Genomic DNA, 25507 nt, shown 5'->3' with positions numbered 1-25507 from the left:
GCAGCTCAGCGGGGGATCGATCCGCCGATCACCGCTGAGCAGGCAGGTGACAGCTCCCTCTCCGCTCTGTGTGCAGAGAGTCAGGTGTCAGAGCCCCGCTGCTCTCTATGGGGGTTCGAATGAGAACGGACCGCCTGTGGATGCGGATGGCAGCGGGTGTCAGCGGACATGTCTCCGCTGACATCCGCTGCCCCATAGGGATGCATGGGGGATCCAATCAGATCTGCCTAAAAAACTGACAGGCGGATCTGATCGGATCGTTCGTGTGAAAGGACCCTAAGGCTGGCAAGCTGCCAAGTCCATGCTGTCATATAAAATAAAGGGATTTCAGTGGCTGTACTATACATTTTAAAGATACATTTCTCCACAATGCCTTCAGCTACAGAGGTCAGGGCTTGTTCTAATCTAGAGTGTTTTTTCTGTTTATGCAAAATATAATCTGGCCACTGATGTATTTAAAGGGTACGCAACAATCTGGCCAACTTGTGCATGCCACAGCAAGCCAAAAAATCTGGTGCATGGATGTGTTGGGTTCAAAGTCAGAAGAGGTTTCTTTGTACAATATGATATAAGGTGGACTCTTGTATTGCAATATAGACTTAAGGTTCCTGTGCACAATAAGTCATCCTATGAGACCTATGATGACAGTAGCAGATGGCCTGTTTTTGCCCACATCTGGTTTTGTTCTTCATGCACTAGGAATGGCTTCTGTTGATGCCATCAGACATATTTTCCATTGTCCGGTCAGTTTTTTAATATGCTTTCCGTGTGCAATGCCACGCAATCCTATTCTATGAATCGCAGTACATGATTAGAGTACCTGACACTGGTCTTTTTAAAAAATAGCATCGAGTATTAGTTTGTAATCTTGAATATGAAGAACATTTAGCTATTAATTCCACAAATTCACTATAGTGTACTGTGCACTGTAGGAGCAATGTTTCTGGGATATTATAAAAGTTTATTTTTATGTGCTTTCCAAAACAGCATTGGTGAACCTGTAGTGCAGGTGCTGCACATATGTACAATGCATTGAAAAAACATAGCTCTTTTTTAAGGAAATTTTTTTTTTTTTTTCTTTTTATAGAATAGGAAAGGGTAAATCCCCTGTCAGGTAATTTTTTACTCACTCAGTACAAATACAGAAAGGAACAGATAAAAGAATTCAAGATAATTTCACTCAGTTCACTAAGCGATGTATGATACCGCATTCAAGTATGCGGTACCATATCGCACAAAATTAAAAAAACAAAAAACGGTGCAATTCACAAAGAAACTCCCGTTATGAACTTGTATGTGTGATCTTGTCGAAAATGCCGCATTACAGTGCGGGAAGTTATCGCACGCATGTCTCATCCTGGCAAGAATCCGGAAAAAAATGTATTTTGGTGCAATTGCACGGAATCCAATTAGAACTTGGGTGAAGAGATGGGAAAAAGGAAACAGGGAAATTCCCACAATCTCACCTGCGACCATTTGGTATGACGTCTTTCCAAAAAAACGTAAGGCCTACAGCAACTTGGTCATGGCTGGTATGGCATGACTTTTAAATGTAGAGGGCTCAAGGTACCCAATCAGTTGGATATAGAACTTCATTATCAGTTGCTTGGATAACCTGAACTTCTGCAGGGTCTCAGCTTCAGAGAATTGGTCCAAGAGTGTGCGCTCCTTGAAGGTTCTTTCCTTCAAAAGGACCACTTGACATCTCCTCCTCCTCCTCCTCTTCTGTATTGCCCTAAATTCCAAGAGACTGGATGCAAAGGTCTCCAATTTAATAAGAAATACTCAGTCTGACAGCCTCTCGATAACACTCCTCACTCCTCTTACACTCCACAAACCTCCAGCTTGCAATTTCCTGCCTATGTTTCAATCAATGACTGGGGGTTCTGACATTGCTATGGTTACCGTATAGGTATTGCAAGCTCAGAGCAGTACTTAATTACCGCATTCATTTATTTATTTATTTCCTTTAATGAATTGACTTTAATGCCTCTTTATGCGTGGTTTTCCAAACGTTTTTGGTGTTTCCCTTAAATACCGCATACGAGCGATAGTGAATTGACATTTTCATTATCGCATGCATTAAGTGATTAACCTCCCTGGCGGTATTCCCGAGTGTGGCTCGGGGTGGGATTTCACTGCCATAAGCGGTAACCCCGAGCCACACTCGGGGTACCGCCAGGGAGCATCGCTGGATCCTTGTAGAGGGTACTTACCTTGTCACCGGGATCCAGCGATGTGTCCCTTCAGCATACGGCGGCCGGATCTTCTGCCCGATCCTTGTGAGCCCCGGCTTCCGTCTCCTGCGACGTGACGCTCGCAGGGGGGTGGAACCGGCGTCAAATTTGAAAAGTAAAAAACACAAACACACTGATTTCATTGCAAAATAAAATAAAATGATATTAGTTTGCCCCCCAGTGCCCTTTCCTGCAGTTTTACTGTATTATATATATTTTATATATATATATATATATATACAGTATATATATATACAGTATATATACAGTATATATATATATACAGTATATACAGTATATACATATATATATATATATATGTATATATACACATACACACACATATATATATATATATATATATATATATATATATATATATATATATATTATATATACTTTAACTTAATTATAGTCATTTATTATATTATAATTTTTGATTTTGTGTTTCGAACTTTATCATACCTGAGATGTTATAAAGAAGAATGCACAGTAAAAAAAAAATCATATGTAAATAGCTGGTTTGGGCTGCTCGTCATTAAGAATTACTAGCAAAATAATTGTACCGCTTTCAGCACCTAAAATCGGAAAGAATCATACCGCCAGGGAGGCTAAGTGACCAAAATAACGCATGCAATAAGCGTTAGTAAATTGTGCCCATTGTCATAAAAAAAAAAAAAAAATCTGATGCCACATCACTCCCCCTTCATCAAGACTCAACACAGTCAGTATAAAACTTGGATGTACTCAGAGAAAACAGTGAATTTGCAGATCTATATTACGGTAGAACCAGGACTGAACTCTCCACATGGAGTAACAACTTGACAGCAGGTGCTGAGAGGCAGTGGAACATCCTTTGGATACATTATTATCAGGACAATTTTTTGAATGACATCTCCCAGGAGAAAAGTACAATTGCCTAATTGTTAATGTGGGATGCTATTGGGGGGGTGTCGGTGAAGTTTGAATAGTTACAAAGGGTAATTTAAATAAAGTATTTTTGATATACTTCAGTTTAGTAGGCTTGGTAGGAACAATGAATAGCAAGGGGCTGCTAAATGTGTTGCAAAGGTAGGGTGCTGTGGTGGTCGTCACATCCTCCATGTTCCACTTCTTGTTGGGTGCCAAGCAAGGGTCACATGAGAGGCCTACCACGAGGTGGGTTCTTCTGGACTACGCTACACATGGGGTATCTTTACTCTTGTGCCATTTTCATCAATGCTCTGGGATAAGGCTGAGGCTGCCATGTGGGGAATACTTGACCTTAAGGCAGGCCTCTGCTTTTAGAGATTACCATACACCATGTACACTTGCACTGTAACTCCAGTTAACTCTCAGGTCCCTGTGACAATGTACACCTTCTCTGTAACTTTCTAACAAAATATAGTTAGATGTGCCCCGTGAGGCGCCTCCATCCCCATTCAATATACACAAGAAAACATAAATTGCTCCTGGGACTTTATATGAGGTGCAACACACTCAAATGCAAATCAACAAGGTAAAGATTTATTGGTAAATACAATTTCAACAGATCAACAGTGACATAGTGCCATATAACCAAGCAGATTGGTCAATATATACATATTAATTCTACAGCCTAGTACAGGTGTAAACTTGCATCCATGTAACCCAATGCGTTTCGTGACATGGCATCACTTCCTCAGGGGTTCATGCACACACAATTGTCTAAAAAGTAGAAAAAGTTCAGGAGTATATGACACACATAATAAAATATATTCTTTTAGTGCAAACATTGGGTATCAACCACTTACAAATCTGCAGCACATCACATGCTTATGACCTAATGATAGTCACCTGGAAATGTGTGACACAGGAACTGTGGGTGTGGGATTCGAAGGGCCCAGCAGTGCAAACAGGACAAGATAGAATGGCTATCCAACAAGTCCCACCGTGATGACTTTGAAAGATGTGTCTATGTGTTAGTATACATGACCTAAAACTGCCACTTAAGTGTTGGCAACAAGGAAACGATATGTGTGAAGGATGTGAGATGTATGTATTGTAACGTTTCGGGGCGATTCAACTCAAGCGGTGCATGCGATTTGAAGAAGTAGTGCCAGTCCAGACTGCATTTTTAAGGGCACGGCAACCTATTTTTATTTAAAGGCATTAAGAAAGTTCACAAAACAGCAATTTTCCCTCGCAGGGGTTCCACCGTTACTGTATATTTGTTAAATTCAGCCTCCTGGCTTCTTCTCATGCCACACGGCTGCTTCAGGTCTCACGCCTAGGCCTAGGGTCTGATCCTCAGATCAACACAAGTATCCTTTGGTCAAGCTCCCTTGTATCTTCCTTGGGATCGGCTTCATACTGCACTGTTGCAGACTACATCTGTCTCCTGCAGACCTGTACGCTCTGGCTGCCAACTGCGGCCTCTCTCTCTCTCAGGGAAGGTTGGAGCCCTCCTGACTCCCATGCACAGACCTTGTGTCTGTCGGTTGGAGTCCTCCTGACTCCTGGGCCAGACCTCCTGTCTGCCCGGGTGCAGCTGTCTCCAACTGGGAGCCCTGATTGCTAACCCTGGGAATAATATGAACCTAGCCCAAAGGTGTGCAATCAGCAGGCGTGTCTTAACCAAAATCAAGCATAGATGGCTAACACACACAGTGACCGGGGTCGCCTCTCTACAGTATGTATATATACATAAGAACGTGTGCAATCCATGTTTCATGTCGCAAAATCACAAATAAATTTCTTTATACACAGCATCATCTTTTGTTAACAGAGAAAATATACATATATTTCCTCTGAACACCAGAACTCCTGGCAGGAGAAAAGCTGCCTAAAAATTTCCTAAAGCTATGCATTGCACAAGCATTTAGGCGCGTCAAGCATTTGAGTGTTAATGGATTCCATTGGCAAAATATTTATTTATTCTGCCCATTGGCATGCATTAAAACTCAATCGCTCCAGAACACTCCTAGTGTTTACACTTGTTTACACGCATTTAGGCGCATCATGCAATTTTTCTGCTCAAAAGCTCTTCTCCTGAACACACTTTTGAGCCAGGTACAGATGAGAATCTATGTAATGCGACTCGCTTCATGACATGGCGTCACCTCCTCAGGGAATGATGCACACACAAAAAAGGATAAATGCCAAAACAGGGGGAAAAACAGTGACAAAGTAAAAAAAACATTTATTTTAATAAATGGGAAGAGGGAAGAAAAAGGCAACCAGGAGCCAAACCTTTATGGCTCCATGGGAAGATAGTGAGTGTAAATGACCTGCTGAATTGGGTGCAAAACCATATGAGGTAGGTGGATAAGTAGAATCCAAGTAAAAAAATATATATACTATGTGTACAGCTTAGTATAACTATGCCTAAATATAAATGGTCTTTCTCAGTGGTGCAGGATCAATGCCAAAGAAAACTTAAATAACAACATCCAACTAAATAAAATGGGTGAAAAACGAAAGATTTTGAATGGAAGTAACCTGTCATACTGAGATATGCTGAAAAGGAGGGAGGAATGAAGTAGCTGACCACCGTGGAGAGCGTGCAGGACTAATGCTCCCCCACCCATCCCTGTAACTTGTAACCTTCTCTGTAACTTGTATGTAGGAGGGAACACTCTGAGCCTGGTCCACATTTACCTGTCCAGTGAATCACCACAACCTCACTCCCAGCAATAACAAGGGGCCCCGCCACGCACACAGCGTGAACTCCACTGTTCATTGACTGGGGATCTCTGTGCCAGGAGTCTGCTCCCATTGTTGTGGGAGACGGACTGCTCACAAAGTGAGTGCCGACAACAGCTCCCTCCTGCAAGAGGCTATCCCATCTGTCTCAGGTACACGCTTTAATGACAGGCTGCCTGTAACTTCTGTTACCCTAGGTGTTCACACCATTTTATTCTTCTACTGGACTCTTCGTACCCCAAAGTACCTTAATGACCTGAACCATGGGATGGTTCTGGTTAATTGAATTACACCTCTTGAGTAACTTCAGACCAGGCGGGAACAAGGTTTCAAAACTTTACTTGAAAAGGTGCAAAAGGCATTACAAATTCCAACATAAGGAGACATTAATTCTTTCCTACATCCCTAACCTTAACTGCTGCCTTGGCATACATGCAAAGGTAGCATCAGATGCATTCTCCAGCAGCTGGTGTCTTCGGGTTGAACCCCAAATTCTGATGACCTTTACATTCCATAGTAGTAAGTGACATTCTTCTGCTCCTCATGGGTGCTATTCTCCATCTCTTCCCCTTATGGGCACCCGGCCTCTCTCTCTCAGACCTATTACAGGCCCTGGACTCTGCTCTGGACCAATGTCCCCCCCCCCCCCCTTTATAACACAGAATCAATGGGTTGGACCCAAAGAAAAACCCTCCAAAACCTAAAGAACAGGGAATGTACTAACTCCTACCCTTCTGTGTGGGAAAGCACCTTCCAACCCGCTTACAAGAGTATGGTCTAAGCATTTGTGAGAAGATTATCTGGAGGTTATAGACAAGTGCCTAAAGAGCAGGGCCAGAGCAGCAGTACTGCTTTTGTAATCCAGGAGGCTGATGAAATTTCTATTAATAAAACTGGCCAAGAAACGCCCTTAAAATGAAGACAAGCAAGTGGCTGTGTCCTTAAAAGCTCTACCATTTGACACTAGTTCTCACAATACATAGGCTCTGCTCCTTGACTTGTTGTGCTGCATAACAGTTGAGCCCAAATTAACCTTCAATTTAACTCAGCTATATACACTGCTTAAAAAAAGTAAAGGAACACTTTTTAATCATCAAGTCATTTATATTGAATCATGGAATATTGATCTGGTCAGTTAAGTAGTGTAGGGGGTTGTTAATCAGTTTCAGCTGCTTTGGTGTTAATGACATAACGTGCACTGGATGGGCAACAATGAGACAACCCCCAAAACAGGAATGATTTTACAAGTGGAGGCCACTGAATTTTTTTTCCCTACTCATTTTTCTGACTGTTTTTTCACTAGTTTTTCATTTGGCTAGGGTCAGTGTCACTACTGATAGCATGAGGCAATATATGGACCCTATAGAGGTTGCACAGGCAGTCCAACTCCTCCAGGATGCCACATCAATATGTGCCATTGCCAGAAGGTTTGCAGTGTCTCCCAGCATAGTCTCAAGAGAATAGAGGAGATTCAGGGGAGACAGGCAGTTACTCTAAGAGAGCTGGACTGGGCCGTAGAAGGTCCTTAATCCATCAGCAGGACTGGTATCTGTTCCTTTGTGCATGAAGGAACAGGATGAGCAGTGCCAGAGCTCCACAAAATGACCTGCAGCAGGCCACTGGTGTGAATGTCTCTGACCAAACAATCAGAAGCAGACTTCATGAGGGTGGCCTGAGGGCCCGACATCCTCTGGTGGGAGCTCGATTGGCATTTGCCATTGAGCACCAGAATTGGCAGATTCGCCACTGGCGCCCTGTGCTTTTCACAGATGAGAGCAGGTTCACCCTGAGCACATGTGACAGACATGAAAGGGTCTGGAGAAGCCATGGAGAACGTTATGCTGCCTGTAACATCTATCAGCACGACCGGTTTGGTGGTGGATCAGTGATGGTCTGGGGAGACATATCTATGAAGGGACACACAGACCTCTGCAGGCTAGACAATCGAGATGAAATCCTTGGACCCATTGTCAAACCCTATGCTGGTGAAATGGGAGATGACCTAGGGATCTGCACCGTTATTCTTCGCTACCCCTGGGAAGGGCACCTCCCCTATTGGGCACAGTAAGGTACACTGCTAATCAACTAAGAACAAAACTAAAGCTTGCTAATTGAATTATTCTCAGTATACTTGCAGCTGGGAAGTGAGGTAGCACATCGTTAATCTATACTAGACTGTGCATCTTATGAGGTACATGGAGAAGTAGGATCCTGGTGTAAACAACTGAGTGTAAACCTGGTCAGCCTAGGGAATGGTGGTGGATAAGGATGCAAGAGCCTGTCCTGGAACCACCTGGAAGTCATCAGGCCTAATGCAGTAAATGTCCCCAGCCCAAGGAACAATGTGTCAAGGGGGACCAGGAGTGTGTGCATTGGGTGCACCGTCTCTTCAGTACACCATATGTGCAGGTGGAAGGGGGAGAAGAGTACTTAGAGGGCTGTGAACATAGGCCGTGTTAGGCCTGAAAGAGCTCAGATACAGGCAGTCTCTGGAGAAGTACATGTGTGTAGCACCCTCCTAGATAGGAGGCTAGAAAAGTCAGGTAAATTTGTTTTTTTTTTTGCCTGTAGTCAGTGGAGCAGTGTGTGATTACTGGCATGTTTTAGACGTACTGGCTGCTACTCCCCTGTTTTTGGGGGATTCCAGAATGCAGTGGGCTGGAAGAGGCAGATCCACAGCCTTAATATTTATGTGGTCTCAACCAGTGGCGTCACTAGGGTTGGTGTCACCTGGTGCGGTAAAACATGGTGTCACCCCCCCCCCCTATATTCGGGCTGGGCAGCAGCTCAGCGTTGGCGTTTTTTGAAGCAGGTTGCGACGGTCAATAAGGCCTACAGGATAGCAGGTTAGGTACTTCCTAATGGCTCACTCCCTAGGAACAGTAACGGATAATGGCTGACAGGCCATCCTGCCAGACCCAGCAAAATTGCAGCAGTGATCCCTCCGGTTATACGTTCGCTCCCTCTGGGTTAACCAGGCTGACTTTGGTCAGTAGTGTAGCCGTCTGTACCCTGGCAGTGACACAGTCTTTCTCTCTCTGGTGGTGCTGGGCAGCAGCATGGCCCTCTCTCTGGTGGTGCTGGGCAGTGTGGCTCTCTCTGACTTCCCCCAGCACAGTCCTCTTTATGGTGGAGCACTCCCTCCCTCAGCTTTTTCCCAGGTTCCCAGTCCTCAATCTCTCCCCCTAGCAGAGAGCATTCTGGGGCTGTGGTCTGCTCCCTGTCTACAACAAATGGGGCCGCCAATCTTCCGGGACTACATGTCCCATGATGCCCCCTAGTCTCTTCTGATTGGCCCTCCGCGGTGGCCAGCAGGAAGGGAAACAGACCGGGCAGTAAGCTGGGCGGCAGTCAGATGAGAGACGCTCTCTCTCTTCTCTGGCACTGCTGATAGGAGAAAAGAGGGGGGGAAGTGGGGAAGATAAACTGACAGCCCGCAGCTCGCTACCTGTTCTCTGGTGGACTGAGCGAGGAAAAGAGCCTGCTGTCACCGCTTAATCATACCTCCCAACTTTTGAACTTCACAATGAGGGACACTGGAGGAGTGAAAAGACCTGCGGCACACTAGCTTGCTGTAAATTGTGGGAGGGGCTTAAGGGATATGTTTAAACAAAACCCAGGCTTCCTTGTACCTATAAAATATGCTTCGATTGCTTTGTCTGAGCCTACCTAAAGAATAAATTCAATAAAATAGTCAGCGACTGCATAGCAACCAGCAACTGTTGAGACAATGAAGACTTTGGTGAGAAGTATATAATGTACAGTATTGTGTATATAGTGCGGGAGAGTGTAAAGCAGAGCACAGGGGTTGGGGGTGACGGGTTTAGGATACATAGTGCAGGCTGCAGGGGTCCAGGGTTAGGAGTACATGATACACACAGAGAGTACAAAAGAGGTAATGGGCCATTTTTCTTGTTTTGATACACACAGAGAGCATGGTCCAGGAGTACATAATGCACATAACGCAGTGCCCAGGAGTGTGTAATGTATAAAAAAAAATTAGGAGTACAAAACAAAAAGCGTGCAGGAGACAGGGGTGTGTAACTCAGTGTAGGGGTAAGGAAAGGGCATTTTAGGTGGAGACTTTAATGTCCCCCTAAACCCCCTCCAGGACACATCCTCAGGACATTCATGTATTAAATACCAATCACTAAAAAAAATCAAAAATGCACTAAGATCACTGAATCTGGTGGATTCATGGAGATCGCTACACCCGGACGACAGGGATTTCACCTTCTACTCGGCGCCACACAATAGATACACAAGAATAGACCACTTGTTCATTACTCAGAGGGACCTTCCCAATCTTCTGAATGCTAATATAGGGGTCATCTCTTCATCTGACCACGCTCCGATATCGCTCTCTCTCTCCTCAACCACACATTGCAAACCAGTATTCAATTGGAGGTTAAACCCCTCTCTCTTGATAGACGCTAAAATACAAAGTGAAATTCAAACAACAATCACAAATTACTTCAATGAAACAAATCCCCTGATATATCTCCCATGACCCTGTGGGAAGCCCACAAATGTTTGGTGAGAGGTGAATTCATTAAATATGGGGCCAGGAGAAAGAGAGAGAAGGGGCAACAGATGCATGACCTGATCACAAAAATCTCGACCCTTGAGGCTCAACACAAAATGTCATTAACCAAAGAACACCACCAAGAATTATTATCTCTTAGGAAATCCTTATCCGAAATCTTAAATAACAAAATAAAAAGATCCCTTTTTTTAAAAAAGGCAATATACTACGAATTTGGGGATAAAGGAAGCAAATACCTAGCAAGGGCGTTAAAAGACACACAAGCCTCCACACATATCATGTCACTAAAGGACAACTCTAATAAACTAACACACGACTCGAGAAAAATAGCGGAATCCTTCCGATCTTTCTATGAGAAGCTTTACAATCTGCCCCCTCAGAACAGACCCAGCGACCTCATAGGCTCCAGACATTCAATTATGAAACAATATATTGTTGACAGTGGCCTTCCCCAGATTTCAGACGGAGACGTAGAGGCATTAGAAAAAGAAATCTCCCCAGAAGAAACCAAATTGGCAATCCTAGACCTTAAAAATGGGAAGAGCCCTGGTCCAGATGGACTAACGTCTCAATATTACAAGATGTTTGAAGGATCTTTGACCGCCCCCTTGACAAACGCACTGAACATACTAACCAAACAGCATAAGCCATCACATGATTTTCTGACTGCTCACATCACAGTGATCCCGAAAGCGGATAAAGATCCGACCACCTGCGCCAGCTATAGACCGATATCCTTACTAAATCTTGATGTGAAGCTGTTAGCGAAAATCTTGGCAAACAGGTTGAGACCGCTATTACAACAGGCTATAGGCCCTGAACAAGTAGGCTTTATGCCAGGACGTGAGGCTAGGGATAATACTATCAGATCCCTGAATTTAATACACGGAGCCCATAAATTAGGAATCAAAGGTCTGCTAATTTCAACCGACGCAGAAAAGGCTTTCGATAGAGTGGCTTGGGACTATCTGTTGATGATATGTGAACACGTAGGACTGAGAGGTCATATGTTATCTTGGATAAGATCCCTTTACTCTAACCCCACAGCCAAAGTAAAGGTGAATAACATCCTTTCCGCCCCTATTCATCTAAAGAACGGAACTAGACAAGGCTGTCCTTTGTCGCCCATCCTCTTTATATTGGCACTAGAACCATTAATTAGGCATATTAATAGAGATACGGATGTACATGGTTTCACCATTAAAGACAGAGAATTCAAAATTTCTGCTTATGCAGACGATCTCCTCTTCTATATATCACAGCCACATATCTCCATTCCAAAATTGAACTTACATTTCCGCACCTTCAGATACTTATCGAACTTTAAAATCAATCATTCCAAATCAGAAGCCATGGACATTTCACTCCCCGACAAAATAAAACAATTAACTAAATCTAATTGCCCCTACAAATGGGATTCGACCTCACTTAAATATTTAGGTATCAAACTTACTCCAACTCTAGATGCCCTCTATGAGACTAATTTTATCCCAATCCTGAAAAATATCACCAACGACCTGAGTAAATGGGATATCAAACACTTCTCGTGGTTCGGCAGAGCAGCCATCTTAAAGATGGTCATCCTGCCTAGACTACTTTATCTTTTTCATGCTTTACCCATCACAATACCTTCCTCCTTTTTCAGGAAACTGACGACTATTCAAAGGAAATTTATATGGGCCAACAAAAGGCCTAGGATACAACTGAAATACTTGCAACTACCCAAGATCAATGGGGGTATGGGGGTACCGGATTATTATAAATATTACCAAGCCACTCACCTCACTAGAGCGATCGACTGGCACTGCCATTCAAGTCAAAAGGACTGGGTGGCCTTGGAGAGGCATTGCTCTCGGTACCTTACTCAATTCCTGCTATGGACGGACCCACACAACTTCCCTCCTGAAGTGAGACACCATCCCCTAATTAACACCACCCTCACCATTTATCACAAGTTGGCGAAGTCACACAATATATCCACTAACCCGAGCCCTCTAACCCCGGTTTCCCACAATCCAAACTTTGTTCCGGGTCTCAATATAACATGCTCTGCTGACCATCCCTTGCTCATTAAACACTGCATTCGTGATCAAAAAATCCTATTTCTTCATGACCTAAACAACCTAAAACCCCAAAACATCTTTATGAACCAATGGAATTATATCCAGCTGCATAGCTTTGTTCAAAATATTAAAAAGAAAACTCTGTGGGCTAGACAACTAACTGCTTTTGAGAGGATATGTGAGAGACAGACCCCAATATCGAAAACGACATCGATGACCTATCAGTGGCTTATAGCCCCGTCGTCTAATTTTGTTGATAAATATAAGAAATTATGAGAACACGAGTTATCACGCAAAATTTCTGACAGGGAATGGGAGAAAGCCTGTGTATTTACACACAAATGCTCTTTGAGCACAAAAACTCAAGAAACATCATATAAAATCCGCACGCAATGGTACATAACCCCTGCGAAGATGAAGGCATGGTCTCCACAGTATTCTGGAAGATGTTGGAGGTGTCTAGCTCACACAGGCACTTTTCTACATATTTGGTGGAACTGTGACCTAATCAAAACTTTTTGGAATAAAATTGTGCTTTTGATCAAACTTGTCACTGGTTCCACCCTAGAATTTAATGCAGCAAGTTGCTTATTACACATCAACAAACTCTCATATAGGTCATACAAAAAGTCCCTAACGAGACATCTACTCAACGCGGCCAAATCTCTTATACCTACATACTGGAACTCCAAATCCGTTCCCACGACTAAGAACTGGGTAGACAAGGTAACTTCCACATATGAGATGGAGGAAACTCTGGCCATCAAAAAAGAAAATAGTGGACCTTTCCATAACATGTGGAGACCATGGTTGATATTCACTCTTTCCCCGGATTTCAAAAAACTGATTGAGGATTAGTAATCTCATAACCAACTTTCATACCCCACCAGGACCTTCTGTTTACATTTCTACAATGAGCTATCTGATCAAGTACCACCTGTCAATAATACTCCATCACCTCCCCCTCCCCCTTCTCTTTTTTCCATTTCCTTTTTCTTTCCCTTTATTCTTCTTCTTCTATAATTCTTATCTTCGCTTCCTTCACTGCCCCCTAGTGGCCCTCATTGAGGCAGGCACTTATCTTTCGGTCCTGCCTTATCTGAGGGAGGGTATCGTGTTCGAATACCCTCATTGTACCTCTTGAGATGATGTAGATATTTAATGTTGTTGCACTAATTTTTGATTCAACATAACTTGATGTCATAATTTATGTACATGTTGTACAGTTATACCATTTGTCTTATTGCTATTGTTAATACTGTACATGTTTATTACAGTTGTTCAATAAAGCTTTTATTGGAAAAAAAAAAAAAAAAAAGGAAAGGGCAAAATTCCTCCCACATACAAGAGATGGTCAGAGACTACTGACATGATACAGGAGATGGTCAGAGACTGTGGAAATAATACAAGAGATGGTCAGAGACTGCAGACATGATAAAGGAGATGGTCAGAGACTGTGGAAATAATACAAGAGATGGTCAGAGACTGCGGACATGATACAAGAGACTGTCAAGGACTGCAGACATCATACAAAAGACTGTCAGAGACTGCGGACATTATACAGGAGACGGTCAGAGACTGCAGACATAATACAGGAGACGGTCAGAGACTGCGGACATTTTTCAGGAGACGGTCAGAGACTGTGGACATTTTTCAGGAGACGGTCTGAGACTGCGGACATTATACAGGAGACAGTCAGAGACTGCGGACATTTTTCAGGAGACGGTTAGAGACTGTGGACCTTATACAGGAGACAGTCATAGACTGCGGACATTATACAGGAGACGTCATAGACTGCGGACATTATACAGGAGACGGTCAGAGACTGCGGACATTATACAGGAGACTGTCAGAGACTGCGGACATTATACAAGGGGTGTTGGAGATTGCGGACATTATACAGGGGGTGTTGGAGATTGCGGACATTATACAGGGGGTGTTGGAGATTGCAGACATTATACAGGGGGTGTTGGAGATTGCGGACATTATACAGGGGTGTTGGAGATTGCGGACATTATACAGGGGGTGTTGGAGATTGCGGACATTATACAGGGGGTGTTGGAGATTGCGGACATTATACAGGGGGTGTTGGAGATTGCGGACATGCTTCTGTAGTATACAAGAGACTGGAGGCATAGTAGATGACATATTACAGCAGCACTCTCCTAAAACGTAAAATACTGTTGAAATTCCATTTTTTTGAAGTTAAAAAGAACATGGATGATCCCTTCCAGTGATAATGTGCCAGCAGTGGAAGGGTTACCTGCAATTTATCTCGTCCCAGCTTCTCTTATCCTGACGGAGTCTGATGTAACGCTCCTGCGTTTTTATATGGTGTGGATTTTCAGCTGCAGAAATAGTTCCACGTCAGCAGTCATGTAAGAGATATGCTGAGACACCATTCCCAACCTCAATGACTCATCATGTGTGGAAGGTCTTATTTCAGCCAGAAAATACACACAATTAGCAAGCTGGTTCTTAGAGTGACTTTATGCATGTGGTAACACAATGATGAAGGTTGAGTGGAGGTGGTAGGTGATAGACACTTGAAGGTGAGACAGTAGCAGATGGATGCAGGAAGGTTTAGCAATGTTGTATGATAGCAGATGATAGAATAGCAGGTGGACATACAAAAGAGATCAACCCAGTGCAGAAAAGTAGCAGTAGTCTCAAGAGCTAGCAATCTAGTTTATGCAGATGTGATAAACAGTCTCTACTATGCAGAGCTAGATAGTGTAAGTAGGCGGATGATCCAGTAGCGGGATACAGGGATCAGCGCAGCGAGGTTCCGTCAGCGAAGTAAGCTTGCAAGCATGGAAGCTTCAAGCAAGGTTAGCATCCAGATAAGGGTGTTTGAACGAACACATGTGAGTGAGAACCGACGCCTTAAATAGGCATCTAGTCCGGCGCTGAGTGATGACAGCTCCAGTCTTAAAGGTGTATGCGCACCTTTCCAAAAGTAAATGGTAGGGCGCATACACTTGTGGAAAGTGTAATTTAGGGTACCAAAGGTACCGGAACATTACAATACCCCCCCCTTAAGGCCTGCTCCTGAAGGCCTCTGGAGCTGGTTTGTCTGGGTATCTCGCATGAAAATTGCGGATTAATCTAGGGGCATGTATGTCAGAGGTGTTTAGCCAGGTGTCGTCTTGGGGCCCATAGTTCTTCCATCTAACCAAGTACTGAAGTCTTCTTCTGTAGATACGAGAATCCAGAATCTCTTTTATCTCGTATTCTTCTCCACCTTCAACTTGTACAGGAGGGGGAGGTGGAATATTAGGCCTTATTCCTTGGTCCGGAACATGGGGTTTTAGTAGCGACACATGGAAAATGGGATGGATTTTTAGGTCCATTGGCAATGTAAGCTGCACTGCAGCTTTTCCAATAAGTTTCTTGATTGGGAAAGGTCCCAAGAACAGAGGTCCAAGCTTTTTGCTAGGGATCTTCAGTCTCAAGTTTTTTGTTGAGAGCCAAACGAGGACCCCGATAGTATACTGTGGAGAAGGTCTTCTACGAAGATCATAGTACTTCTTTTGTTGACTGTGAGCGTGTGCAATGGTAGTATTTAGTAAACCCAGAGAATCCTTTATTTGGGAAAGATAGTCTGAGGCTACTGGGTTATTTGAAGGAAGGATGCGTGGAGGGAGAATAGAGGGATGGAACCCATAGTTCAAGTAGAACGGACTCTGCTTGGTTGTACTGTGAGTTGCGTTGTTGTAGGCAAATTCTGCCAGGGGGAGAAGATCCAACCAATCATCCTGTTGGTAAGAAGTGTAACAACGTAAATACTGCTCGATGCATTGGTTGACTCTTTCAGTCTGTCCGTTGGTCTGCGGATGGTAAGGAGAAGTGAGCTTCCGCTCAATCCGTAGTATGTGACATAGTTCTTGCCAGAATTTAGAAATAAATTGGGATCCACGGTCAGACAAAAGAGTTTTTGGGATACCATGTAATCTGAAGACATGTATCATCAGGAGTTCTGCCGTTTGTTTGGACGAAGGTAGTCTGCGAATAGCAATGAAATGTGCCATCTTTGTCAGATGGTCCACTGACACCAAGATGGTATTAAATCCTTTGGAAGGAGGCAATTCTACGATGAAGTCCAATGACAGAACCTCCCATGGAGTTTGGGGTATTGGTAGACTGCATAGTAGACCGGATGATCTCGTAGTGTCAATTTTGGACCTGGCACAGACATTGCATGAAGAGACGAATTTTTGTATAGATGTTTTCATGTCAGGCCACCAGAATTGCCGAGAAATCAAATTGAAAGTCTTTGTCATACCCATATGTCCTGCCATAGGCACATCATGCGATAATTCCAAGATCTTGGTGCGTAGGGTAGGTGGTATGTAAAGTTTGTCGTTGTAGTAGAGGAAGCCTTCTGCATCGGTAGTTAGTTGTGGTGGGGGTGAATCCAACCTTATACCATGCAGAACCTCTTCCTTCAAGGAACGGACAACTCCAATAATGCGTTTGTGAGGTATTATAGGAACGGAAGGAATTTCAAAGTAGTTTTCTTCAGTTAGTCGTGATAGTGCATCCGCCTTTTTGTTCTTATCTGCAGGTGTGTAGGTCACTAGGAAGTTAAACCTTAGAAAGAATAGTGACCATCGTACCTGTCGATGCGAGAGAGTTTTGCTAGTCTGAAGATATTGGAGGTTTTTATGGTCCGTGTATATAATTATTGGTAATTGGGTGCCTTCGAGTAAATGTCGCCAATTCTCCAGAGCCAATTTTATAGCAAGCAGTTCCTTCTCACCCACGGGGTAATTTATCTCGGGACTGCTCAGGGATTTAGAAAAAAAGGCGACTGGATGAAGTGGTGAAGTGGGGGTAGGTCGTTGGGAGAGTATTGCTCCTACTGCCAGGTTTGACGCATCTACCTCCAGAATGTATTGGAGGGATGGGTCTGGATGGCGTAATATGGGAGCGGAAGACCTTGTCTTTAACAAGTGGAAAGCCTTATTTGCTTCTTCTGACCATTTAAATGGTATTTTTATGCTAGTGAGCTGTGTGAGGGGTCTCACAATAGCAGAAAAGTTTTTTATGAACTTCCTGTAGAAATTTGAAAATCCCAGGAATCGCTGTAGCGCCTTGCGTGTAGTTGGTGTAGGCCAATCCTGAATGCAGGATATTTTACTCATGTCCATCTCGATTCCTGTTTTGGATATGATGTAGCCTAGAAAGAGTACCTCATCTTTATGGAACAAGCATTTCTTCAGCTTCACATAAAGATTATGTGCAAGCAATCTCGATAATACAAGTCTTACATGTCTTATGTGTTCAGACAGGGTCCGTGAATATATAAGTATATCGTCCAGATATACCACAACACAGACATCTAGTAAGTCTTTAAAAATATCATTTATAAATCGTTGGAAAACTGCAGGGGCATTGCATAGGCCGAATGGCATCACAAGATATTCGAACAATCCGTATCTAGTTCTGAACGCAGTCTTCCACTCGTGTCCATCACGGATTCGAATGAGATTGTATGCTCCTTTCAGGTCTAATTTTGAAAAATAGGTAGCTCCACGCACCTGCTCAATGAGCTCAGGGATAAGCGGTAGAGGATAGCGATCTTTTATTGTGATAGCATTCAATTTCCTGTAGTCGATGATAGGTCTGAGACTTGAATCTTTATTGTGAACAAAAAAGAGTCCTGCTGCTGTGGAAGAAGTGGAAGGTCTAATAAAACCTTTTTCCAAGTTCTCATCCAAATAGGTTTTGAGATGGGCAAGTTCATCCTGTGAAAGAGGATAAACATGACCGAACGGCAATTTGCTATTTGGGAGTAGATCAATGCTACAATCATAGTCTCGATGAGGAGGTAATGCTTGAGCATTTTTCTCAAGAAAAACCTCAGAAAGATCCTGATAACATAGTGGTGCAATCTCATCTGTCACCACAGACAGAATCTTCCCGGAAAACGGGAGGTTACACGTTTCCTCGCAATAACAAGAAGGGAAGGTCAAGGACCGTTTCTTCCAATCTATGGTTGGTTGGTGTGTGTGCAACCAGGGAAGTCCCAACACAATGGGAAAGTGGGGTGATGGTATTAAATCGAAGGTAGAAGTCTCCCTATGAGACTCGTTAATAGTGACTAGAAGTGCTTGTGTCTGATCGGTGATCGGACCAGAGGATAACGGAACACCGGTAATAAGACTTACTGAGACAGGTTTGAGTTTAGAAATAATAGGAATTTTATTTAAAGCAGCAAAACATATATCCATATAATTTCCACAAGATCCTGTGTCAATCATGGCCTTAGTAGTAATCCTGTTCTGGTCCCACTGTAATGTCAAAAAAACAGAAATGTAGGGGTTAGTGAATGAAGTTGTCAATCCTCCTAGAGAGACATGTGAACACTCACCCTTCTTTTTGTTGACTAGGGGACAGACATTTATCTTGTGATCCGGGGATGCACAGTACAAGCAGAGATTTTCATTTCGTCTTTTGGCTTTTTCCATAGTTGATAGCGGTGGGCGTATGGTTCCTACCTCCATAGGAACGGCCAGACTCCGAGAGGAAACGGATAATGGCATTCCCATCTTTTCAGCCTTTCTTTCTCGTAGTCTTCTATCTATGGTAATACTGAGTTGTATTAATGCATCCAGGGTTTTTGGCAGATCCGCTCGGGCGAGCTCGTCCTTAACGGCTTCTGATAGGCCAAGCCTAAATTGGGTTTTCAGAGATGCATCATTCCATTCTGAATCAAGGGTCCATCTCTTGAACTCTGCGACAAAGTCTTCCACAGGCCTCCTTCCTTGTTTCAAGGATCTTAACTGAAGATCAGCAGTACTCTGCCTATTGGGGTCATCATATAGGCTAGTGAGCTCTGCCAGGAACAAGGCATAGGAGTTGAGAAGCTGGTCGTTTTTCTCAAAAAGAGAATCTGCCCAGGCTCGAGGATCGCTTGATAGGTAAGAAATAATAGTACAAACCTTAATGTGATCAGTAAGGTAGGTACGAGGTTTTAGCAAAAAAAGTAACTCACATGCGTTTTTAAATTCGCGAAATTTTTTGCGATCGCCTGTAAATACCAAAGGGGGATTTATCTTGGGTTCAGGGGACTGAGCAGAGGTAAGTTGTGTCAGTCTAATTACCTGCTGCGACAGAGCCTGATTGTCTTCTTTTAATTCAGCAAGTGCATGTATTAACGCAGATACTTGCTGTTTTAATTGTGTCACCTGAGTGGTTATTTCTGGAACTATTTCTGCTGAATCCATTTTTAGGTTCGTTCAATCTGTAACGCTCCTGCGTTTTTATATGGTGTGGATTTTCAGCTGCAGAAATAGTTCCACGTCAGCAGTCATGTAAGAGATATGCTGAGACACCATTCCCAACCTCAATGACTCATCATGTGTGGAAGGTCTTATTTCAGCCAGTAAATACACACAATTAGCAAGCTGGTTCTTAGAGTGACTTTATGCATGTGGTAACACAATGATGAAGGTTGAGTGGAGGTGGTAGGTGATAGACACTTGAAGGTGAGACAGTAGCAGATGGATGCAGGAAGGTTTAGCAATGTTGTATGATAGCAGATGATAGAATAGCAGGTGGACATACAAAAGAGATCAACCCAGTGCAGAAAAGTAGAAGTAGTCTCAAGAGCTAGCAATCTAGTTTATGCAGATGTGAGCAGAGCTAGATAGTGTAAGCTTAGTATAAGTTTATAGAGAATTCCCCTGTGGGGTATTTAGCACTATTAGCGATACAGCCGAAGGGTGGTTCAGGAGAGGCGGATGATCCAGTAGCGGGATACCGGGATCAGCGCAGCGAGGTTCCGTCAGCGAAGTAAGCTTGCAAGCATGGAAGCTTCAAGCAAGGTTAGCATCCAGATAAGGGTGTTTGAACGAACACATGTGAGTGAGAACCGACGCCTTAAATAGGCATCTAGTCCGGCGCTGAGTGATGACAGCTCCAGTCTTAAAGGTGTATGCGCACCTTTCCAAAAGTAAATGGTAGGGCGCATACACTTGTGGAAAGTGTAATTTAGGGTACCAAAGGTACCGGAACATTACATCTGAATGCCATTCAAGCAGAGTGGTGTGCCTCCTCCCCCTCCTGCTCTGTGTACAGTCAGGAAGTAAACATCACAGCAAGAAGAGGAGGGGCAGATTCAGTGAGTGTACTCCGAGTCCGTACTCCGTACACAGTGACAAGAGAAGACTGCAGGCAGCTGGAGAGACATCCCGGCCAACATACAAAGTGTTGTCCGCGGCGTGTAGACAACCCGCTGCCCGCACACGCTGCGGGCATTTCAGGAAGGTTGGGACTCGGTTTAGGCTTAGGTGGTGTCACCCCTCTGGCGGGTGTCACCCGGTGCGGGCCGCACCCACCGCACTCCCCTAGTGACGCCACTGGTCTCAACCTATTCCTTGAGGAGGATCCCCAGTGGGTGGCTGGGGAGTGCATAAATAGTCTGAAGCTTGGGCAGCCGCAGTTCTTGTCCAGGAGGAGAAGTTTCCAGCCTGAAGGGCTGCTGCTCTTCTGGGCAGTGCAGCTGAAGTTTTTACAGGAGCTTGTTTAAGTGCCAGCTAAGCTAGAGCTGGGGGGCCTGTTTGCTGAAACTTGCCAGACTTGACTACTGATGACTTTCACTGAGAATCTGGTCTGGAGAGTTCACAAGAGAAATGTCCCGCTGAAATTTGAAGGAGGCATACGAGTATCCAGGGGCATTGTGAGTACAGAGCAGGGGCGTAACTACAGGGGTTGCAATCGCAACCGGGCCCCATGCTCCAAGGGTCCTGTGTGGCTCCCCTGTACACCTGGATAGGAGGGACAGCGGGGGCAGCATGTAGATAAATCACTGTCCTCCTTTTTCCTCCTGTAGCTGCAGGAGGAAAATGGAGGAGATTGGTTCCTCTGTATGCTGCCTCCACCACTCCTCCTATCCAGTTCACTTGTGTTCTGCTGTCTCTGGGCCCCTTTATGCTCCCCTGCCTCCCCCTACTGTGCTGCTCCCCCACTGTGGTCCCTCCCCTCTTCTGCCACCTGCTGCAGGGGATGTGTCACAATAGAGAACCAGGAAGGGGGTCAGTAAATATGTAATTTACCAGCCCCTTCCTTTTCTGAATGGACTGAGTCATAGTCAGTCACATTGTAAAAAAATAAAATAAAATGATAAAAAATAATACAATTAAAAAAATAAAAACTACTGACAGCAGTGGGTGAACTTCCATAATCGCATAGGTCACACTTGCGACCGGGCCCTGGCATTCCACCACCGTGGGGAGACCCAAAGATGGCAGAAAGGGGACCCACTGCAGAACTTGTGAAAGGGTCTGCTGCGGGACTGTAATAAAGGGCCCCGCAACGAGAGTAAAGGGCCCCAGGATCAGTGGGAAGAGCCCCAGGCTTGAAGGGAAGAGCCCCGGCCAGGGGTCCAGGGGGCCCTTCGTGGTTTCTTGCACCGGGGGCCCTGAAGGTTCTAGTTACGCCTCTGGTACAGAGTGTAGGATCCTAGTGACTATGTGCTCGTACTATCCCTTGTGCATCAGTGACAGCACTTCTAAAATCTGGACAGTTCTTATTGGGTCACAAGAGTTACTTATTCCCTTAGCTGCTACTTGAGGGATTGAACTAAGAAGCTTTGCCAAAGAGAAGCGTGTCCTGGTATTACTGTACAGGGTTTTTTTTTTTTTTAGTATCCCACAGCTCCCTGCACCCCATCCAAGTTCAATTTGCAGTAACCCATCAAAAAGACAAATCCCTAGAATGTCTCATTGAGTCAGAAAGAGTGACTATTGCTGTGTGCATGGCTGCCCTTGCACTGATCTGGGAAAAGAACCTGTGGTAAATTAGCAGGCTTTTCGGGGATGAGTGCTACATGTGGATGATTTATTTCAGTCTTGTTTAGGGACCGACCTGCAAGAAGCGTTACTTCTGTAGAGGTCTGAATTACCCCTGCTGAATCCAACCTAGAGCTCTCCAATAAGCAGGGAGAATGAGTTTTGCTGATTGCAGAGCCGAGCTATAGGTCTGACTTTGCAGGGTGTCAGACCTCTGCTGAAGGGCCGCTGCTTCTACACAAAGTGCAGGGGTATTTCTCTACAGCATTATGGCAGGGACAGGTTTTTCTGTTCATCCTGTGGCTGCTGTCTAAAGAAATCATACATAAATGTATATATTGATGCATATGTAATGTATTTAGCTGATTTAAATATTAAGATTAGCATTATGTGAATGAGCATTACAGCTAAATTGAGTTTATGAGTTAGTTATCTGAACTGTAGTCAAGCAGAGAGGCTGATTCAAGTACAGAGCTCCAAATAGAGGCCAATTAAGTCATTTTTATATTCAATACTTTAACAAAATGATGAGAGAGTAAGCACTAAAAATGTGTAATTCGCATAAAAAATGGCTTTAGGATAAACAAAGTTACATAGTTAGTCAGGTTGAAAAAAGACACAAGTCCATCTAGTTCAACCAATAAAAGTAATAATTAAGTGCTCATGAGAAATACAATTTTCCTCTGAATTTTTTTTTTATTCCGTCTTTTCTAGTTCTTGATCTCCTCTCACCAGCAGTCCAGCGACAGATCACAAACTACCTTCAGCAGGCACTCAACAATCCCTCCATGAATGAAGTGTATGTACTGTCCACGTTTAAACTACAGCCCAAGTCTACAATTACTCTCTTTGGCTTGTACTCTACTAAGGAGAACAGCAGGTACTTTGAATTCACAGTAATGGGACGTTTAAACAAAGGTAAGTCTATAGAAGATAAAATTGGTCCAGTTTACTATTCCAGAAATAAATACATTTTTAGGCTTGGTTCACATCTCATAATAGCATTCCCACACATTGTAAACCATTGAGTGATTTTGCATGCACTAAACCTCAGCAACAATCTATTCAGTGTGACGTGTTTTAAAAAAGGGCCAGGGGATTCTTTCCCCGCATTTCTTGTAGGTAGGGAAGCTCATTAAAATAAATGGGCTATTCAGTGTGACGCGTTTTAAAAAAGGGCCAGGGGATTCTTTCCCTGCATTTCTTGTAGGTAGGGAAGCTCATTCAAATAAATGGGCTGCTCTACCTATAAAGTGTCCATGCAAACACTCAAGCAAAGAGCCTAAAATGTGTGAATGGTTTCAACACAATGTCACCTGACAGCACATAGAAGAATATTTGCAAGAATGAATTAGGAGTGCATAACAATCTCATAGGAACTGATCCAGGAGGCTCTAAGGTGAAGGTGATTATTACTAGCGGCTGGCAATAATCTCATGAAAAATCTGACAGGCTGGTTGTACCCAAGTTGATTGATTGATCAACTTGGGTATAATAATCAGCCTGCCCATACATGGTTTGAATCTCGGCCGGTCCCTGCTGAAGCTGATGAGATTCAAACTGTCTATAGCAATCTGTGCTTAGATTTCAATGGGACCAAGTGCTATTGAACTAAGGGTTGTAGAATTTAAAAAAAATCCTTTCCATTAAGGCACCTATTTTAAAAAAGGAGGGTGATCTATATTGATAAAATAAAACCCTGAGCAAATTGTTAAAAAAAAAATGTAACTTTTTTGTAAAACATGGTTTTCTGTTGTTCATATCTTTGTCTCTCCTTCGTTGTCTTTGTTTAGCCTCTCTCCGATACCTCAAGAGTGATGGTAAAATGAACTCCGTCATCTTCAATAATATTGAGCTTGCCGATGGCAAGCAGCACTCACTTCTACTGCACCTCAGTGGTCTGCATCGAGGATCCAGCGCTGCTGAGCTCTACCTGGACTGTATGCAAGTGGATGCTATTAAAGACTTGCCCCGACCACTGACAGGGCTAAACTTGAACACAGGATCTGTGCAGCTGAAGACTCTAAGTCAGAAGAAAGCACAGGCAAGATTTTTTTCATCTCTGAGATATATAATACATTTACAAAAACGGATACTCAAACTGGTGGGATGTAATAGGTAAAACAAGATGTCGGTGGAAAAGGAAGAAAGAGTATAAGGTCAAATATAGGAGAGTTATGAGCAGTTTAAGTTTGCTTCTCGTTTTTAGCAAAATGTGAACTCCAAACGTAGAAACTGTGCCTGTAGGATGGAGCAAGATGCCTCTGTGTAGGAGGAGAGAAGGATTGCAATTGCTCTCTTCTACTGATTCATTGAACTTGCCTTGTTCTCTTGGAGAAGATGGGGTATTAAAGAAAGTAAATTAATGACAGTACAAGCTCCCCTTGTATCTTGACAATGTTAAAAAAAAAATAGGTTGTATGACCAGTTTTCTTTACATTTTACTTAAAATTTAAATTTTGGTTGGAAACCTTGGTCATGAGACTATAGTAGTACTTAAAGGATAAGTTCACTTTTTAGAAATAAATTATAAATTCACATTTTTTTTGCAGGTAAAGATTTGCATGTATTTTTTATTTGTAGTAGGAGCCTGGAAAGCATTGCACCAGTGATCAAGGTATCCTACACACTGTCAGTGTATCAGCTTACCCGAACATCCCGTATGAGTAGCCAATACTCCCTGACAGGAAGACTCAATAAACTATCACAGCTCTGCACAGCGCTGTGGTAGTTTATGTAGGACTACAAGCCAACAGCTGCTAAGGAGCTGTGTGTCTGAATCATGTAGCCATGTGGCCAGAGCCTTGCAAGGCCCTGCTGTTTTTAAAGCAATGTCAGCTAGTATGGAGAACTTCTCCCCATACTGCTGCCACAGGGGGGGAGGGGGGGGGGCAGCGGGCAGCCATATAATCGGGTGGAACATGTAACATGCTCTCAAAGGTGAACTTAGGCTAGGTATGTATGTATGCGGCAGGGGGTCCGGTCCATCCCATTTCAAACTTTCAGGTCCGAATTAGGTCCAAATTTTTGGTTGAATTGGCTGAATTCCGACCTGAAATGGAGCCAAAGATGCACAGGACACTTCTGCAGTGCGCTCTGCAGCAGCCCTGGAGCTGTGTGAACAGGCTCTTTTGAGAGCCGATCACACTCTCCTGTCATGCGAAATTGAATGCGGGAAATCCGCATCCAATTCGTAATGGT

General features: G+C 43.7%; 1 protein-coding gene across 1 annotated transcript in view; it reads left to right on the top strand.

Moving 5' to 3' along the window:
• The window catches only part of THBS4 (thrombospondin 4), a 123531-nt gene that overhangs the window by 11610 nt on the left and 86414 nt on the right, over window positions 1-25507 (top strand). The window contains exons 2-3 of the mRNA XM_082259025.1: window positions 23021-23224; window positions 24100-24350. Of these exons, the coding sequence (XP_082115151.1) occupies window positions 23021-23224; window positions 24100-24350 (455 nt within the window). The remainder of the gene's footprint in view (window positions 1-23020; window positions 23225-24099; window positions 24351-25507) is intronic.

Source organism: Pelophylax lessonae (assembly GCF_965119305.1).
Source record: "Pelophylax lessonae genome assembly, chromosome: 1".
Taxonomy (NCBI): Eukaryota; Metazoa; Chordata; class Amphibia; order Anura; family Ranidae; genus Pelophylax; species Pelophylax lessonae.
The sequence above is the reverse complement of the archived record's forward strand: the minus strand, read 5'-3'. Positions and strand labels throughout refer to the sequence as shown.